Source organism: Hyaena hyaena, unplaced genomic scaffold (assembly GCF_003009895.1).
Source record: "Hyaena hyaena isolate Hyena2069 unplaced genomic scaffold, ASM300989v1 scaffold_908, whole genome shotgun sequence".
Lineage (NCBI taxonomy): Eukaryota > Metazoa > Chordata > Mammalia > Carnivora > Hyaenidae > Hyaena > Hyaena hyaena.
The window spans coordinates 545,791-565,066 of NW_024081544.1; the positions used below are offsets into that span (position 1 = coordinate 545,791).

The 19,276-nt window shown below is 44.3% G+C and overlaps 1 protein-coding gene across 1 annotated transcript in view; it reads left to right on the forward strand.

Moving 5' to 3' along the window:
* Nucleotides 1–581: 581 nt before the first annotated feature.
* The window catches only part of ARL15 (ADP ribosylation factor like GTPase 15), a 201,383-nt gene continuing 182,688 nt past the window's right edge, over nt 582–19,276 (forward strand). Inside the window, exon 1 of the mRNA XM_039220797.1 lies at nt 582–733. Within this exon, the coding sequence (XP_039076728.1) occupies nt 686–733 (48 nt within the window). The 5' untranslated portion in view covers nt 582–685. The remainder of the gene's footprint in view (nt 734–19,276) is intronic.

Sequence of the window (19,276 nt, forward strand, 5' to 3'; positions counted from 1 at the left end):
CTAAGCTGCGGTGCACCCTGAAGAGCCTTCAGGCTGGAGCTGACCGCTTCGAAGATTCACGTCACCGAGGTCGGGAGGGGGCTGCCCCTGTCAGCGACCCGCTTGTGCGGAGTACGTTCCTTAAGCGCCCCCTCGGTGCGCTCTCGAGGCCTCAGAGCCCGCAGGAACTCACTCCGGAGAGTGGCGTTAGGTGTCGGTGGCTACCACGCCTCCCGCGTCAGGACTGGCTTCCTACTGGGGGTGGGAGGGGACACCACGGCTCTCTTGCACAGGAGCGCAGTTCCGCTCTGCCCCGAATAGGCGGCTACGGTAGCACGCAGAACTCGGGCGGTTGCAGCACCGGCAGATTTTCCGCTCTTCCCGGCTCGCTCTTCCGCCTGCGCAGCCCTAGCCCCCGCCCTCGTCCGCCCGGCTCACAGGAACCATTGCCCTAGCCGCTCCCGCGCTTCTCTCCTGCCGCCCGCAGTGGCCCGCTTTTTATAGCCACCGCAGCCAATGAGCGCTCTCCTTTCCTTCTGCCCGCCCGCCCGGCCAATCGCCGCGCCCCTTGTGTAATCTTCGGCTGCTCGGCCGCTCTCGGCTATTTTCGTTGTTGCTGGCTTTTTCAGGGGCTGCTAGCTCGCAGCCGGAGAAGCTGCTTTTTTCCCCCGGGTTTGGAGCCGTTCCGGATGCTTTAGGCTGCCGGATGTCTGATCTCCGCATAACTGAGGCGTTTCTGTACATGGATTATCTGGTAGGTGCGAGGCAGGGGTAGCGTGTCGCCTCTTGGAACCGACGTGCCTGGTGTCCCTCCGCCTGGAGGAACAGCCTTTTTGCTTTCTTTCTTTGGGATGGGATGCCTTTGGGGTTCTTGCTCCAGCAGCCTGCTTTAGAGCTGTGCTGGGACCCGGAGGGGCGGCCGGCGGGGCGGGGAGGGTGGCGGAGCTGACAGGTAAAGGTGCGGCCCCGGCCACCACGCTGCGGGCAGAGGGGCGTGCTGGCGCTGCCGGGGAGATGGGGCCGACTCGGCGGGCGTCCCCTGCCCGAAATCGGGTTCTTTGCTCCCCTCTGTGTTCCCTGCAGAGGACTTTCTTTCCAGGGAGGCAGGAGTTTTCTGCTGTCCCTTTTTAGCAGAACTCCAGGTACTATTAAAGAGCCATAACCAGAATGGCTTACTAAGTGCCTGGCAGCCCCAGTCATTTGGTTGTTATTAGATCTCTAAAGCTATGACCTCGGTCGTGGCGAGGTTTTAAAAGCACATTACCGTAAAGTAGACGGGACTAAACTAGATCGCAGTCGTGTCGGGACTGGGTAAGGGCAGGCATTGTCCCACTGTTTGTGTGGTGGGTGCATGTGGCTTTTACCCTGGATCTCAGCTGTGCTTTTAGGCCAGGCTTGTGCTGCGAAGTTTAGGTGGGAAGTGTCAGCACAAAGCTGGGACTGAACATTATTTCGATAATACACTCGAGTTTTTGTGGAATTATGCAAGCAGCATGTATTGTTCCAGAAATTCTATTTCCCCAGAGCTGCATGTTTGTGTTCAGGGAAATCCTCACTGACATTGGCCGTGTTCAATCCCATACAATTACCAGGTTTACCTTGTTACCGCTGTTAGGCAGAGTTGAAGTAGCTGGTTAAAAACACTGACCCTTCTGTGATCTTGGACACATGCAGTCGTTTTTGACTGTAGATTGGCCTGGCAGAGATTTGCTAGTGCCTTCTAGGAATTAAACTTAATGCTGTTCTGAGAAAGACTGAATGCTTTCATGAGGTCAAGAAACGCTGGACGCGGGCTGGTTTTGTAATGTCTTCTTGTATTGGACTTACTCTAGTTTATGTGAAGGAGAGGTTTCCCCTAAAGCTTAATGGTTTGGTTTGTTTGTTTTTTGTGGGGGAGGATGCTGACTGAAGTTAATGCATGACCTTGTGAGTGGAGCAGAGACAAAAAATTCTGAGTTGGAATTCTGATCATTCGTTGATGTCAGTTACCTTTGTGATAAAGGGACATTGTCCACCCACAACTGGAGCCAGTTTAAGGAGGTTATCTGATTGAGAGTGTTTTTTTAAATTTGAAGTGTCAGGTAGGTTAAGAGTTGCTAAGTGTTTCTTAGGTTTTCCGAAGTAAATAACCCATTATTTTGTAGCTTGTCTTGTAAAATACAATGCTATGGTTTTGTTTTGCAGTCCTCAAAGCCAAAGTTTGTTGAGGATAATTACCAAAGAGGAAAGGGTGACATTACTGAAAGCTAATATTGGATACTTAAGTAGTTCCTGAAAAGGAAGTCAGGTGGTTCTGACTATTTATTTCTTTTAGTGGGTGAATTTTAAATTTACAAATAGCATCACAAAGCCAAGGTGCCAAAACCACCAAACCGTTTGGGGGGCTGGGGATTGAAAATTGGTTTATTACTCAGGTTAACTTCCAGGTAGATCATCTAAAGTTGGTGAATGAATGTTAGTGGGGCTTTAGGGTACCTTAAAAGCAGATTCATTTGTCAGTTTACTAACAGGTTTGTGTTACAATCAGTGGGCCCCAAATTTGACACGGCCTTTTGGTTTTTACCTGCCACACCCCCACATGTCCTATTGCATTGGTACTAAAACATCATTTTGTTCCTTTAAGCTTTAAAGTTAAAAAAAAAAAATCACAACTGCAGTGAAACTGTTACATAAAAATCATTGGCTACTCATTGGAGATGAGAGAAAAGTCTTGAAGTCAGTTTTTGAGTGTGCCAAGTATCCTCTGTGAAAACATTTAAGAGAATCCTTAAAGATGACGTCCAGTTTTTCCATCTAATTTTCCAGTTAAAAAGACACAAACCTCTAGAGGTTGTCTTTTGTGTTTCCTTATCAACTGAGAAAATGAAGTGCCACACATCATTCCTTTCTCCTTGCCTTTCAAGTGGACTTATTTGCTTGTATGTAATCCTTATGGGGTATTTATTAAAAACCAGTTTCTAGGGGGGAAAAATTCTCTTGACTGCATTTGGGATCTCCTTTTTAAAACCAATTCCCAAGTTTTGTGATGTCCAGGGGTTGGGAGTGGGGAATTCTTCTTTAAGAGTTTGGCTCTTCAGATTTTGCCAAGCCTGTGGACTAGAGCGAGCTCCCTTTCCGTGCACTTGACAGGAATAGTGGTGTATGCTGTCCTTTCTTTTTTAATCAGGTGTTTGACTTCTCTTGCTGCTGTTGGAAACTGGAAGAGGGAGCTGTGTGTATGTATTGTCCATTGTTCTTTAGATGGGATGTCATCACTTAACCTTTTAGATTTGGAGGAGAGTAGCAGAGAAAGGTACAGGTGCTATTTTTAATAGCTTTTAATAGGACTCTGGATATTAAAACAAATGAAGCTCTTTGCTCTTTGAGGTTGCTTTGGATTTCTTAAATATTCTCAATTAGAGGTGACCAATAGGGTGAGGGACAGGGATAATGCCTTAATATTTAAGACTGGGTTTTTTAATTTAGTTCAGGGATATAGTAAACTTGCTAATTGTAAATAATATCACCCCAGTGCTTAGTATTTGAAATGAATGAGACAGAGAGACAATTCTACCTCTCTTACCAGCTTCTAAACTGAGACCAGATAAAATCTGTTTGGATTAGGTGTTTTGTTCTGGGGAATGCAGAATGTATCCTTCACACTTCAAGATTATCAAGATTATTTGTGTAGCCTGGTGGTAATTTAAATATAAACTCATGCTTTCTGGTTAAGGAAATTGGCATAGGAGACTGCATACCAATTTTCATGATGGATTTAAAAGACCATGTTCACATGTGTCAGGACTATGGGTAAAGATTTTGCTACTGTTCCATTAGGCAGGGCCAGCTTCTCTCTTTTTTTTTTTTTTTTAAACTTATTTAAACTCTAGGTAACATACAGTGTAGTGTTGGTTTCAGCAGTAGAACCCAGTGATTAATCACAACACCCAGTGCTCATCCCAACAAGTGCCCTCCTTAATGCCCATCCCCCAGCAACCTTCCCCTCCAGCAACCCTCAGTTCTATTGTGTTTCTTAAATTCCACATATGAATGAAATCCCAGGATATTTGTCTTTCTCTGCCTGACTTATTTCGCCCAAAAAACAAAAAATAATCCAGTGAAGAAATGGGCAGAAGACATGGATGGACACTTCCAAAGACGACATCCAGCTGGCCAACAGACGTGAAAAGATGCTCAACATCACTCATCAGGGAAATACAATGCTCACTCTCTTCTGACAGGTAGAACTATGTACAGAGCTTCTGGAGTAAGGTAGGAGAAAATCAGCTTGTAGTGAAAGAAACACATCTATCCGGTTTTTCTGGGCGGTTGCACAGGAGCAACCTCTAGATTCCTTTCAGTTTCAGATTTTGTCTTCATTACCATTGGTGAGGATTTTTCTTTTCTCCCCCTTATGTCATCAAAACCACAAAACTTGTTCTGCTTTGTGTCCTGCCCATAATGATTAAATGAGATCATGGAGGGAAAGGGATTTATTAACAGCACATTGTTTTTTTTTCAGATATAAAATGTTAATGTATTGTGATTACATTACTTACTCTTAAACCTTAAGACCTTAATGACCTCTCCGTGGTAAATATTGGGCTAACTTTTATTTTTTTATTTTTTTTAAAGTTTTTTTTTTTAAATTTTTATTTCTAGGAGAGAGAGACAGACAGCGTGAGCAGGAGAGGGTCACAGAGAGAGGGAGTCACAGACTGAAACAGGCTCCAGGCTCTGAGCTGGCAGTCAGCACAGAGCCCGACGCGGGGCTCGAACCCGCCAACCGCGAGATCATGACCTAAGCGAAAGTCGGTCGCTTAACCGACTAAGCCACCCAGATGCCCCAATATCGGGCTAACTTTTAAACTAGTGCCAGTATGTGGAAAGGTTTGGGGCGGTAATCAGCAAGTAGGATGTCACAAGATGGTTGCTTGTTTAATATTTGGGAAAATAAATGACATTTTGATATTTTAATCCATTCAACAAATATTTATGGAACCCCTGTTTTGTGCATAGCACTGAAAGCCCTGGGGGATGAGCTCCCTGTTGAGATCTCCTTGGCTGTGGGACTGCCAGGCACTTGGCCCTGGTGGAGTCTGTGGCAGGACAGGTTGCATAAGGTTCATAGGACAGACTGCTTCTTCTTCTATCTTTATTAATTTTAGAGAGGGAGAGTGCACACGTGCAAGCAGGGGAAGAGCAGAGAGAGGGAGACACAGAATCTGAAGCAGGCTCCAGGCTCAGAGCTGTCACCACACAGCCCAGCGCTGGGCTTGAACCCAACACTGACCACGAGATCATGACCTGAGCTGAAGTCAGATGCTTAACTGAGCCACCCAGGCGCCCCAAGAGGAAACAGCTTCTGAGGTGCTCCTTGGCTTTCTGCTAGGTCTCTCATCTTCTGTGTTTTTGTTTTCTTGTGAAGTAAAATGCAAAGTTAGACTTGAAAATATGACAACTAAAAATGCTTGATTAGTCATGGCTAATTGTCAACCAGTGATCACTGCATTTACATATTGTGTTTGGAATTTAAGGCCAGGGTCCTAGACTTCTTGTAGAGATCAGTGAACCCGGCCCTAATTTTTTGGTCATAGGCTGTCGCTGCCATTATAAAGATCTGTGTGTCAGTGGGGATGATTGAGTGAGAAGGTAGACTGGTCAGCACCAGTTCCGTCACCATTTACAGAATAAAAGCCGACCAAGAACAGGAAATCCGAGGTGCTTCAAAGAAAAGAGCCTATAGGTACTAGTAAGTTGTAAATGTGCCCATTTGAAAAAAGGCCTGAAGGTACATTGGGATTTTATCTGGTGTTCCATTATCTTTAAAGTCTGCAGTTTTTTTTTTTTTTTTTTTTTAACTCAGAAGGACTCAACATAAGTTATATGTTCAGACTGTGGTCAGATGGACTGTAAAATACAGGCCAAACGTTGTTTAGCCCTAACTGTAATTGGATTAGTCATGTAAATATTTTATTAATCATAAGATTAAAATAATGCAAATGCAGATTAACCATCTGGAGTTGTCATTGCAGAAATGGTTGAAGAATGGTACATCTGTACCATTAAGCAGGAACTCTGATGTAGAGGCGTTAGCTCTGGCTCTGATTCTGAGATTCTCTTGCTGCAGTCTTTTTTTTTTTTTTTTCCCTTGAGAGAGACCTTGCGAGTGGAGGAGGGGCAGAGAAAGAGCTGGGAGAGAATCCCACGAAGGCTCTGCCCTGACAGCGCAAAGCCCAATGCAGGGCTCGAACCCACAAAGTGGGGACATCATGACCTGAGCCAAAACTGGGAGCTAGATGCTTTCATAGACTGCCACCCAGACACCCCCATTACTGCAGTGTTAAGTTGTGAAAAAGGACTCCTAGGAAAAGATCCATGGGGTTGGGAGGAGTTAAGTGTGAGTTATGAGGGTAAATCAGTTAACATTTACTGAGTACTTCCTGTGTGCCGGGCAGTGTTGTAAGTGCTTTCCTGAGTAAAGGCATTAAAAGGAGGCTCAGTTGAAAGGTGGTGTTTCCCCAGGTTCACACAGCTAGCAAGTAATGGAGCTGGGATTGGGGCCTTCCTCCCAGTGTGGTGGTAAAGCTGTTGGGAGATGGTTGAAATGTTTACCATGTTTTTCAAGTACACAGTGCTGCTTAAGTAAAGGGCAAAACGCCAGGGGCCTTGAGGCTCTTGTTCTGCAGGACTTGGCCCTTGTAAATGGACTGTTAAGGAGAAGGCTGTATAGAAAGAACTGTACTGTGGGGGGCACCTGGGGAGCTCGTTCGAGGATCTGGTTCTTCATTTCGGCTCAGGTCTTGACGTCCTGATCCCCATTCGTGGGATGGGGCCCCTGCAGCATCAGGATCTGTGTTGACAGCTCGGAGCCTGTTTTGGATTCTACCTCCCTCCCTCCCTCTTCCCCCCGCCCCTCTGCTTACACATGTGTTCTGTTTCTCAAAATAAATATTAAAAATGTGTCCTGAGCTTCCTGCCCCATAGTCTGGTCACTGAGGTGACCTTTAGCATCTAAGGTTTCATTAAGTGACCACAAATGGATTTCTGGACAGCCCCGTTAGCCCCCTACTGTCACTTCAGGGGCACCTTCACTGAGATGGAGGATGCATTTGTCCATGTATCTGAGGCCTGCTCTGCCTCCTAACAAGTGCTGCCTGGGAAGGGAGGCTGTCCCCAGCAGACCCTGGGCTCCAAGTAGCCTCTCGCTTACAGAATGTATTTGTTTTGTTTGGTGTTTTTAAGAATTTGTTTCTGAGGTAGACTGGAAAGATGGAAAGATTCTTTGCGAAGTTCTGGTAGTGGTGTCACGGAGAACAAAAACCGTTTTTTCTGGTAACATCTCACAAATGAACGATGCACTTCTGTTCTCAAGCCCACAGCCCCCTTTCCTTATGCTGCGGCTCTCCCCCTGGCATCTCCCCAAATGCTTCAAGCGTTTGGATGAGTTTAGGAAGTTCCATTCTTGTCAGCCTTCAAGTGTCTGCAAAGTGAGCACAGTGACTTCTTGCAGGGCTGCCTTCAAGGGCGAGTGGCCATGGGGGACTATGTTTAGAAGGGCCCCGCGTTTAGTTTAATGCTCTGTGGTTACTGTCTTAATTTTTGATCCTTTGCAAACCTTTTCACTTTGCACCGGGCCTCACAAATTAGGTAGCCAGTTCTGACATCGAGCGCTAAAGATGATGTGTGACTAGGCCTTGCGTGGCCCAGGGTGATGGTTATCATCTGTCACCCGCATCAGGGCAGGGTCTCTGACCAGCTTGCTGACCACCAAAATCAAAGAGGGGACTATGGACTAAGTGTGGTGCAGAGTGTTTCACTCTTGTCACCTAACTTCATCCTTCCGTCAATCGTGTTAATCAGATGCCACCATCTTACAAAACATTGTTTTAGAAAAGGCGCTTGAGGTTCAGGGCGGTGGTACATTGGCCAGTGGAGTGTTAGGGTGGGGATGTGAGCCTGGCTTGGAGGATTCCAAGCCCAGGCCTAGAAGCCCTTAGTACCGCCTGCCTAATAGCTGAGAGGATGAGTGAGTGAGCGAGGCAGCATGAATCCTAGACCCCATGCTGGCAGTTGAGGGGGTCACTTGACTGTGGTCACTTGGTTTCTTGGGAGCACCCTTCCCAGGAATTCAGGGGCCGCCCAGTTCCTGCTGGGGCAACTGCCTGAGTTTGTGCCTTCAGGTGACAAGGCCTTCATTTGTTTACCTACTTTCCTCCACTGTTTTGCATAAAGGTTGGTGTTGTGCTTTTTGGCTCCCAGCCAAACACACCTCTGTGGTTTTTTGAGTGGAACAGTTTTGAAAGGACAGTCTGGTTATCAGTTCCTCTGTACCTAGATTTGCTGCGCACTGTTCTGACCTCTGGACTGCTTCTCTCCGGGTTGAGGACTTCCCTCCTAGTAATTGTGTCCGTGTCTCCCCAAGAAGGATTCCTGTGGGATTTTTCAGCAGTGTAGCTGCTTCTCTGACCTCTTGAGAAAGTGGATGACCGTCTAGAGTCTTCCCAGGACCCTTGATGGAGGCACAGAAGGACCATACCTGTTCTAATTACACCCCTGCTCATGGTGTCAGGAACTAAAACAAAATACAACCTTTCAGAGTCTTACTTTTAAAACAAATATTCTGAGTACAAGTGTTCAGAAAAGCACAGAAAATAATAAAGCCTATTTCTGTGTACCTACCTCCCTGATTAACAGTTGTTCCCATCTTGCCATTTTAACTTCAAAACTCTGCTTTAAAAAAACAAAACACTCTAAGGCTAGAGCTAAAGCTTGCTGCTCCCCCTTCCTTTGTGCTGAAGTTCGTGGGTATCCTTCTCAGGCATTCTGTTTTTATCCTCTTGTATGTTTGCATGTATTTACAAAGAATATAATAACAGTGTGGTAAATAGAATTTTACAGAAATGGTAACATACTGCTCGTTTTGAAACGTGTTTTCTGTTTCGGGGATCAGTGAATGCTGCTTGTATGTATCGGTAGATACTTGTTTTTTCATATTTCTGGTTTGGATATTACCATTTATGTTTCCATACGTAGAGATCTCATTTGGATTTTGTGAGAAGCTCGGAGAATTGGTATTGGTTTTGAGGTGTGATTTGTACATGTTTGCTTGTTAGTATTACACAGTAAATCCTATAAATCTCATTTGCACTTCAATATTAGGATTCCTGTCTTAGAATTGATAGTCATTTTGTCATCCTATTAATATATGTATACCTACATACGCATATTTATTCTTGCCTATGCAAGGACGGAGATTACTTTGGTAATTGTATTTATTAAGTAAATGGAAATTTGGAAAGCACAATGGGGGAAAAATCGTAATCCAGTAACCCACAAAGAAGCAGTTAACGTTTTCAACCCTGCATCATAATGAAGAGTTTTATAACCTGCTTTTTACATCTATGAATATTTAAAATTTAGATGTCTCTTCATTGATTTTTTTCTGCACTATATACTGACCATAGTTCTAACTAATCACCTTTCCATTGAATATTTTATGTTCCAATTTGGGCTGTTATAAATAACACTGAACTGAATATTCTGCACAAATTCCTGGATATTCTATGCTAGTGTATTGTAAGGAGTCGTAGTTCTGTGGCATTTAAATGCATCTTAGTATAAAAAGGGGTTTCAGTGCAGAGGAAGTTTAAAAACTGGGACAAAGTTAAACAAGTGTCTTTATTGTACAGCCTTTAATATGTGGATGTACATGGTGAATCTCTAAAAGGGATTGCTACATACGGTGTTTCTAATCTGAGGTATTTTTGTTTTATGATCAAGTTCTAGAAGTAGATTTGTAGGGTCAAAAGTTACGTGCGTTTTAAAGCTCTTGACCTTGATTCAATAAGTTAATATTTGTAATGTACTTAGAACAGCGCCTATTTATAATCAGCCAGTGTTTAAGTCAAAGCGAAGTAATAAAGTTTGTGATCATGATGATGATTAATATTTATAATTCACTCTCAGATTCTGCAGGAAGTACTTAATCTGGGATTCTACTGTTCCATTAGAGCTTTCTACAACCCTGACAGGTGTAGGAATGTTTATTCCTGTCTTGTGGTTGAAGAAACCGAGGAGCAGGAGGAGTGGAGTAATCACAATTGTGTGGTTGCTATACGGGTTGGTGACATGTCTGTAATCTTAAACTGTACCCATCATTGTGGCAGAGAAGAAAAGAACTTCGAAGTTCTGTATTGGATTCCTGTGTACTCCTCCTGCTACTGATGTGATCTAAGGGATTTTTTCCAAATATCAATCCATAGCAAAATCAGGAAAGTGTTGCCAAGTAATTGTAAATTTACAGACCTAAGTTTGCAATATTGTCCCAACTTTTTGTAGATAATAGAATCTACAGTCTAATCTAAAATGATAGTGAATGAAAGTATCTCTCTCAAAATGTAATTACCTAGCAGAATAAAAAGAGGACATTCCTATATTCTCCAGTTCTTGTATGAATGTAGTATATATTTAGAATGTACTTCTTTCTAAAACCCCAAATACTGGGAACCTGATCTATGACAAATCACTCCAAGCCGCAGTTGTTTTCTCCTTTGCAAGATTCAGACAGCATCAGAGCTTCCCTCTGTGATAAAAACATAATAAAACTGAAGTTCTTTTAAAAAATTCTACTAGAGTTTTCTAAACTGATAAGTATGAGTACATAGGACTCAGTGTAATGGCATCGATTTGGGAGAGGGGGTGGACAAGTGTAGATCAAATGAGCCTCTCTGTATGTCCTTGATTTCCCCCACCTCCTGCCCCACATCAGTGACAACTTGGAGATTTTTCTTCAAAACTGGGTGTACAGTTCTTGTTGCATTAACTAAACATGGCGTAGGAACACATCCTTTCATGTATACTTTAAGAGCTGGATATCAAAAAGTTGTCCTTGACCTTGGATAAAACCTACTTCTTGGTCTCTTTTGCAAAAAGAAAGTCCCAAAAAGAATGCTTATTTTTTTAACTATCTTTTTTTTAATTCCCTACTTCCCTCCTGTTCTGATTCAGATTTTTTAAAACCCCAATTATGACTAGTAAAAATCTTATTTATAAAACTTAAGGCTTTTTTGAGGGTTGAATGAGATAACGAATATATTATACTACTTGAACATAGGTGCGTACCAGCTTTATAGAATACCTTTTTCCTAATGTTCATTCACTCAGTATTGATTTTCTTAAATTTTTAGCATTTATTTTTGAGAGCGAGACCCTGACCGACCGACCACAAGTGGGGGAGGGGCAGAGAGGGAGACAGAATGCGAAGCAGGCTCCCGGATCCGAGCTGTCAACACAGAACCCAATGTGGGGCTAGAACCCACAAACTGAGATCACGACCCAAGCCGAAGTTAGAGGCTTAACCCACTGAGACACCTAGGCACTCCCATTCACTCAGTTTTAATTGTGCACTTTTAGTGATATCTCAAGCTTAGATAAATGTATATGTACCTGCATCTTATCACCCCCAAATAGAGATGTGAAGCATTTCCAGTACTACAGAGGCTCTCTCTCTCTATATATATTTTTTAATCTTTATTAGAGAGGGAGGCACAGAATCTGAAGCAGGCTCCAGGCTCTGAGCTGTCAGCACAAAGCCCGATGCGGGGCTCGAACCCCACCAACTGTGAGATCATGACCTGAGCTAAAACTGGACGCCTAACCAACTGAGCCACCCAGGTGCCCCTACAGAGGCTCTCTTGTGTCCCTTCCCAGGTAGTACTGACATAGATTAGTTTTACCTGATTTTGAACTTGACATAGATGGAGTCAAAATCTGCTTAAGATTTCTTTCAGCGTGCCTGCAATTCATCCTGCTTGCATTAATCAGCAATTTATTCTTTTGATGCAGTGTGATTATGAGTATCTGTTGGGCATTTAGACCATTCTTAGTCTGAGGATATTTGGAATCTGGTACAAATATTCTAGCACGTATTTTTTGTGGAAATCGTTCTTTTGGGTATGGTGGAATTTCAAGCTCATTGGGTGTATGTATGTTCAGGTTTACTAAATAGTGCAAAAACACTTTTCCAAAGTGGTTGTACCAATTAGATTTCTACCAGCATAAGAGTTCCGGCTATTTTATGTCTTCACCTAGACTTCTGGTATTGTCTACCCGTTCTGATGGCTGTGTACCCCAAAGAAAAAGTTGTCCAAAGCTGCTTTTTTTTTTTTTTTTTTTTTTTTTTTTAATTTGGAGAAGTTCCTGGCCATATTCTGAAATTCCTGCACCACTCGGCTATGTGGTTCACTTAAATGCTGACCTGCTGAAGTGGTATCATGGGAGTTAATTGAGCTGGTTTTGTTCAACGGCTTTGCCACCAACCAGATATGGAGGTTTGGGCTAACCAGTCAGTCTCATTAACTTGTTTATTCATCTATAAAAAGATGGGATTAATTAGGTGACCTCAAATGTTTATTTCATTTCAAAATTTTTTAGTCCTTCTGTTTCCTTCCTGGGATAGCTATCTCTCTCCCATTCTTCTAATTTTACTTCTTAAGTGATAAGTTACATCAAGACAACGCTATCAGTCAGTCACTCAGCTCCAGTTTTTATGGGCCTTTGATGTTCTGATGTGGTCCTAGCACCAGGGATAGACCTGTGAATGAGACATTGGCCTGTCATCAGGGAACTTCCTCTCTTGGAGACGAAAATTAAGCAATTACATTTTGGAGTGGCATATTCCACTTAGAGGTGAAATAAAGATAACTGAGGGAGCATATCAAAGGAAACTTGAGGGCCCAGAAGAGCTTCCCATAGGAGTAATTTTTAGTCTACAGTGTTGAAGTCAAGTTGGCCCAGTGACAGGCAGGGCCAGGCAGAAGGAACAGCCTGTGCACTGACTTGGGGGTAAGTAATCTCATCCCTTCAGGGAGCTCCCAGGGCTCAGTGTGGCGGGAGCAGAAGTTTCACATGAACCTGCAGAGCCCAGCTGGAGTCCCCTCATGGGAACCTTCAAAGTCTCCTGAAGTGACCTGGTCAGATCTTGCTGCACTGTAAAGGATAAGAAAGGGAGGCCAGACCGGAGCAAGAAGACTAGTTACGAAGATGCCATCCTAATCTGGGAATGAAACCAGGGATTTACAACCAGGTAGGAGGAGGAGGGTTGCACAAATGTAGATGCTTCTAAAAAGTGTGAGAATTTTGTAATTAGATGTAAAAGATGAGAACAAAGACTTTAGGGATATTCCTTAGGTTTTTGGTTTGAGCACTGTTCTGGTTTGTTAGTGAGCTAACAAACTCACTGGGGTCACTTCAAGTCTTCGTAAACCTGTCTGGCATTGGGGTTGGGAATGCCCAAGTAGCTGGGTGCTGGGAGACTATGGACCCCTGGGCCATCTCTCTTCATGTGGTCTTCTTACATGATATGAGGGCGACAATTCTTCTCATATCCAGGCTGAAGACTCCCAGAGCAAATGTACCAAGAGGAACTGGCAGAACTTGAACTCTGGTCTGGTTAACATCTGACCTCCTGGTCTTCACTATTTAGATGATACCTGAAGCCACAGCCATGAAGAAGCTCGTCCAGGGAGGATTATGTAGAGTGCGAAGAGGAGAATCCCGGGGAAGCCCCATACCCCAGTTAATGCTGGCACATAGCAGGCATTCTTTCTTTCTTTCTTTCTTTCTTTCTTTTTTTTTTTCTTCTTCGTGGGATCAGAAAAAAGGAAAGGAACCAGAAAAGGAGGCTGAGGGAGAACTAGAAGGTTGAAAGGAAGCCTGGGGAGTGTGGAATCAATCAGGCTGAGAAGGGAGACTTTCTAGAAGTGACCAATGATGTGCAGTGTTGCCAGAGATCACAGAAATAAGGACTGAAGAGTGGCCACTGGATTTGTGTCCGGGGTGACCTGAGCCAGGGCGCGCTCAGGCCTAGCGGGAGGTCAGGAAAGAACACTCCTGCAGTTAAGCCTGTCGAGGAATTGTACCGTGAAAGGGCAGAGGCCAGAGTGGGAACTGGAGGGGTGGCTTTCCTCTTTACGTGGCACCCAACTTGAGATGGCTAAATGATGATGAAGTAGAATAGGTCAGTTTGCTGCTGGTGACTGAAATATGATGGGGTTGGGGCTTGAGCTGAGTGGGCTTAAAGCTTCAGTGAAGTACGAGGGGGAGTGATGACCAGGGATCTCGAAATGTTTGTTGCTGCAGACTGTTGATGTCGGAAGCCGTGACTGAAGGACACTAATCTGTGGGGTGGTGGAATTGTTTTCTTCCATTCTCTAAACCTGTTTGGGTGTAGGTTTCAAGAGGTAGGTACTTAGATTAGTAGGGGTTAGGATTTTTCCAGTGTGGGTCAATGGGTGGATAAGGGGATAGAGGAATTTAGGATTATGGCAATACAGTGGTTGAAGCCATGGACCGTGAGCTGAGTTACTGGAAGGGCACACAGGGAAGTAAAGGAGGTGCAAGGAACTGGTACCTTGAGGCTGCATAATGTGTCATTGGGAGTAACTGTTCAGAAAACTGGAAGGAGTTCAATGTGGTCAGACAAAAGGGCCTATGAACTTAAGATCGCTGACGTAGACAACCCTTCTCTGAGGGGAAGCTCCAGTGTGGCTGTGGTTGGTCAGCTGCAGAAAAGAAGGAAGGGTTTGGGGAAGAAGAAAGACCGCCATGCTGTTGGATGGAGTATGCTCCCAGATGGCCAGGAATGTGGCAGGACTCCCAAGCAAGAGGCTGACCAAGTTTCAGAAAATGCTCAGCGAATGAAGTGAAGGTCCCTCAATGTCCTTGACAATGAATGGTAGAGAGTGCTAGATAGAACTCCTCATTCTGAGTGTTAAGGAGCAGGACTGATCTGGAGATCCTTGAGGATCCCAAAGGAATCGAGTCGGGCCGCACGGTGGAGGGGACGTTTCACAAAGCTCTTGTGGGTGGAGAGGAGTTTCATGGTTTAGAGCTGCTGATCCTACCACTTTAACAGCCAGGTCCAGCTGCCTGGCTCCAGCGCCTTCACTGGATCTTCGGCAAGTTCCTTCTCAGTACTTTGCTTTATTCATTTTGTAAAGTAGAGGATAGTAAGAGTAACTCCTCTCGGGTTTGGTGAGGATTAACTGAAATGAGGTGTTCTAGAACAGTGCAGACACCCCTACTCCGATGCTTCCTCTTATTTCTCTTCCCAGCAGAAGATACCTGCCAATATCAACACTGAGGGCTATTTTTTTTAATTGAAGTATAATTGGCATCTAATCTTATGTTTGTTACAGGTGTACAGCACGATCATTCAGTAACCGTATAAACTGCAAAATGAAACTACAATGAGTCTAGTTAACATTCTTTACCGTACATAGTTATATTTCTTGTGATAACTTTTTAGATCTATAATCTTTCATATAGGCAATACAGTGTCATCAACTAAAGTCCTCCTGCTGTACATTCATTCCTGGGACTTTTTTTATGTTTGTTTTTCAGAGAGAGAGAGAGAGACAGACAGACAGACAGGGGAGGAGGGGGGGTGGGGAGAGAGACAGAATCTGAAGCAGGCTCCAGGCTCTGAGCTGTCAGCACAGAGCCTGATGCAGGGCTGTCACTCACAAATGGTAAGATCGTGACCTGAGTTGAAGTTGGACTCTTAACTTGACTGAGCCACCCAGGTGCTCCAGGACTTTTTATAACCAAGTTTGTATCTTTTGACTCCTTTTGACCCATTTTTGCCACCATCCAAACCCTACTTCTGGCAACCCCCATTCTCTTCTATGTATCTGCGAGCTTGTTTTGCCTTTTTTGAGTCCGCATAAGTGAGCTCCTACCATGGTTTTCTGACTTCCTTCACTAAGTGCCTGCCAACTTTTGAAGGTGTTCTGCTTTTTCTGTGAGGTAGATACTTCTATCAGCTCCATTCTTCAGATGTTAAAATGGAGACTTGGAAAGGTTAATCAACTTACAGAAATGCATTGTGGCTGATGGCTCCCTGGAAACGCTGGAGAGGAGGGACTAGCGTGAGCCTGGCTTGTTGGAGTGAAGGCACAGCGCAGCGTGGGGTAAGGGTAACTGTGGTGGGAGAGACGATGGAATTGGACAGGTGCATTTCCCCCCCCCAAAACTAGACCCAGCAGTTCTCTGGTTAGGGGAAGTTAAGTCCAAGCTAGTTGTGCTATGAGGCACTCCTAGTTCAGATAAATAAACCCATAGCTCAGTTACTTAAGACCCTCTGCCTGTGATTCTCTGCTAAGAGGTGTTGAGCTTCCGAGGGAGGAGACTGGACTCTCAAGACTCGGTTGCTGTATCTATCACACAAACCACATCTCCTTGGGGGACTCCCAGGCTTGGGGGACTCCCAGGCTTGGGGGACTCCCAGGCTTGGGGTCCCTGCCGACACCAGACTCCCAGGGCAGAGAACTGGTGGTTTGAACATGGAGTCTAGAAGCTGTTGAAGATGGCCCAGGCTGAGACCTTTCAACGGGACTGAAAGCTAATCTCGGGCAGCTTGCAGGGCCAGGAGCTTTTCCTAAGACAACCTGGGAAGTTAGGGTGCACGTGCTGTGTCTGGGGCTATTGCACAGTAATCCGGATGTTTTGTTAATAAAGCCGCTATGGCCTGTGTGATCCTGACTTCTACCTGTTGAAAATGATCAGAGCAAAGATCACAGAAATAGTTTTGGGTTGGAGAGTTGCCGTTTTCCCTCCTCCTCTCCTTTAAGTCCTTCTTCCAGCCCTTCACTACCAAAACTGAATGGAGTCTCCTTCCAGGGATGCTCTTGGTGCTGCCTTAGACAGTTGCACATAGTGGACACTGCAGAGGTGAGTGGACGAGGGAGCAAGCGTGGCTGGAATCTGGCTCCTGCTCAGCTGGCTAAGGTACCCGCTGTGCACTGGCCCTGTCGTGCTAATGGGCCGGCTGTGGCCCCGCCTCCGGCCTCTGTTCCTGGATCTGTTACAGGACAGAGCACGGTGTGTCACAGTGCAGGGCCTGGCTGTATATTTCCAGAGGCTGGCACAGGTACACGAGACCGCTGTGAAGTTAGTAGTTGGACTGAAAGGCTGCACAGAGAATGGTTAAGGGCAGGGACCTTGGAGCCACACTGCCTGCAGTTGCATCTTGGTTGTCACTTACCTGCTGTGCAGCCTCTGTGCCTCAGGTTCCTCATGCACAAAATGGGCATAATCCCAGTACTTGCATCGGGCTTGGGTGAGAATGTAGCAGGCATTGAAAACGGTCTTGTATCTTAAGCACTGGTAAAGTGCTGTTTAAGAACTGCTGCTCTGCTGGACCTGGGCTGGAACTTTCTATATGAAGCAAGGAAAAAAATTCTAGTCAATCGCATTCGTTTTTCCAATGCCAGCATTTCAAAAATCTTCCTGGCTCCGCCGAATAAACAAAGTACTGAGTAACTGGGTTAAAGAGCTTGCAGCCACTTGTTCTCTAAGTGGCAGCTATTTCTGATTTGCAAGGGTGGCAGGTCCTGGCGTGACCCATGGTAGCCTGTACCTCTTTAGCTGTGCTCAGAGATGCGACCCAAGCTTGTCTGAAGGAGATGACCCCCTTTCAACTTGGCAGGCACGTTTTCTGAGGTCCTCTTCTAGAATTTGGTTTTTGTTGATTCCAACAAAAAGGGAGAATTCCAGACAGTTTGACTTTCTGCTTTGGAGCACTGCTTGCCTAGCATGTGATTGCTTGGCCACCTCTCTTATCCCCCCTTCCCTTAGAAAGGTTTCCTGAGATGCCGTGTGTTGTAGAGGACTGGGCTGATTTATTGGATGCTGCTGCAGTTCTTTTTCATCTCGAATTTTTTTTTTTTTTTTTGAATGCAGTTGGTTCTTTTTTCAAGTCTCTGCTGAGTGTAGAAAACCTCTTGGGATTGTTGAATTTCTGTTCTATTCTGTATAGAAACGTTGTACATCTATATAGTTCATCAATGGAATTTCTTAGTGCAACATACATTTCCCTGTGATTTGTTGGGTTTTCAAGATGTTGTTTTAAAGACTGGGTCCTATAGATAGGATTATTTGATCATTCTTGGGTTTCCTTTGCATTTCCTGACATTTTCAGGACTGCTACTGACCTGACCATGAGTTGTGGGCAGGATTACTCCTTGAGCCTGAGGTGGAACTTTTCTCTGTAGACTCAGGCTGACATTTTTCTATAGCCTCAATGTGTAGGCGATAGATTCCTGTGCTAGAGAAGTTTTAGTTTCCCAAATATATTTTGATTTGGGGAGAAGGCCTTACTCTTTTGGTTATCTTTGGAAACACTCATAGATGAATAATTTCCATTTTGCTTCGTGCTTATAGTTTTTCATAATTATGTGAGCTTAATATTCTTGAATTGTTGCAAAAACACCGACTTGGAATCAGAAATTTTACTATGTCAAGAATAGATCTTCAGTTGCTAATTTTAAAACTCTTCAAATCAGATTCTTTGTTACATAGGAGAATACAACTGTAATGAAACAAGTTGCTAAAAAAATTACAATTAGAGCTGTGTGGGAAGTGATGCATATTTTAATTATTCAAATATCTTAAACAACATAAAAATGCATGATTATGAAGAAATGATGAAGGATCAAGATCTCCCACTCACAGATAGTTTGATTCTCTCGTCGGTTTTATTTTACTTTTTCTTATTTTAAAGTTTTATTTCTAGTTAACATACAGTATGATAGTAGTTTCAGTAGTATAATTCAGTGACACATCACTTACATATAACACCCAGTGCTCCTCTCCTCTGTTTAAAAGCAGTTCTCTTCCATTTCCCGAATCTAGAGTGCTGAGTTCATCTCAATTGCTTAATAAAGATTTATCCCAGTTGCTTTATATTATTGAAGTGAGTGATATTAAAACAGCAAATAATGAATGTTCTAAGAGTGGGTGTGGGTAGCTTTTTCCTAGGTATTCAAAATTAACAGGGGCTTTTACAAAACATTTAATCAGTGTTCATTTGCTTGAAATGGAACGGTGACTTCACATCCTGGATTTGAATTCAGGTGCACAGCCCTGTATTCAAATACAGAGCTACAGCAAGAAAGGGATCTGTTAGGTTTTAAAATATTCCATGAAGGGGGCACCTGGGGGGGGGGGGGCTCAGTCAGTTGAGTGTTTGACTTTGGCTTGGGTCATGATCTCCTGGTTTGTGAGTTTGAGACCCGCATCGGGCTTGCTTGCTGTTGTCCGTGAGGAGGCTGCTTCAGATCCTCTGTCCCTTCTCTTCCCCGCCCCCCCACCCCACCCCAAGAAAGATAATCCTTCAAGGATACACTAGTTTTGGGAGAAGAAAAACCCTATGCTCCTTTCCTGACAGTCTCTTCCCTTCTATCTAACATTCCTCACTCCAGTGCTTATTGGGACTTAATGTTTGGTAGGTACTTGGGCATCATAGGCACACAGG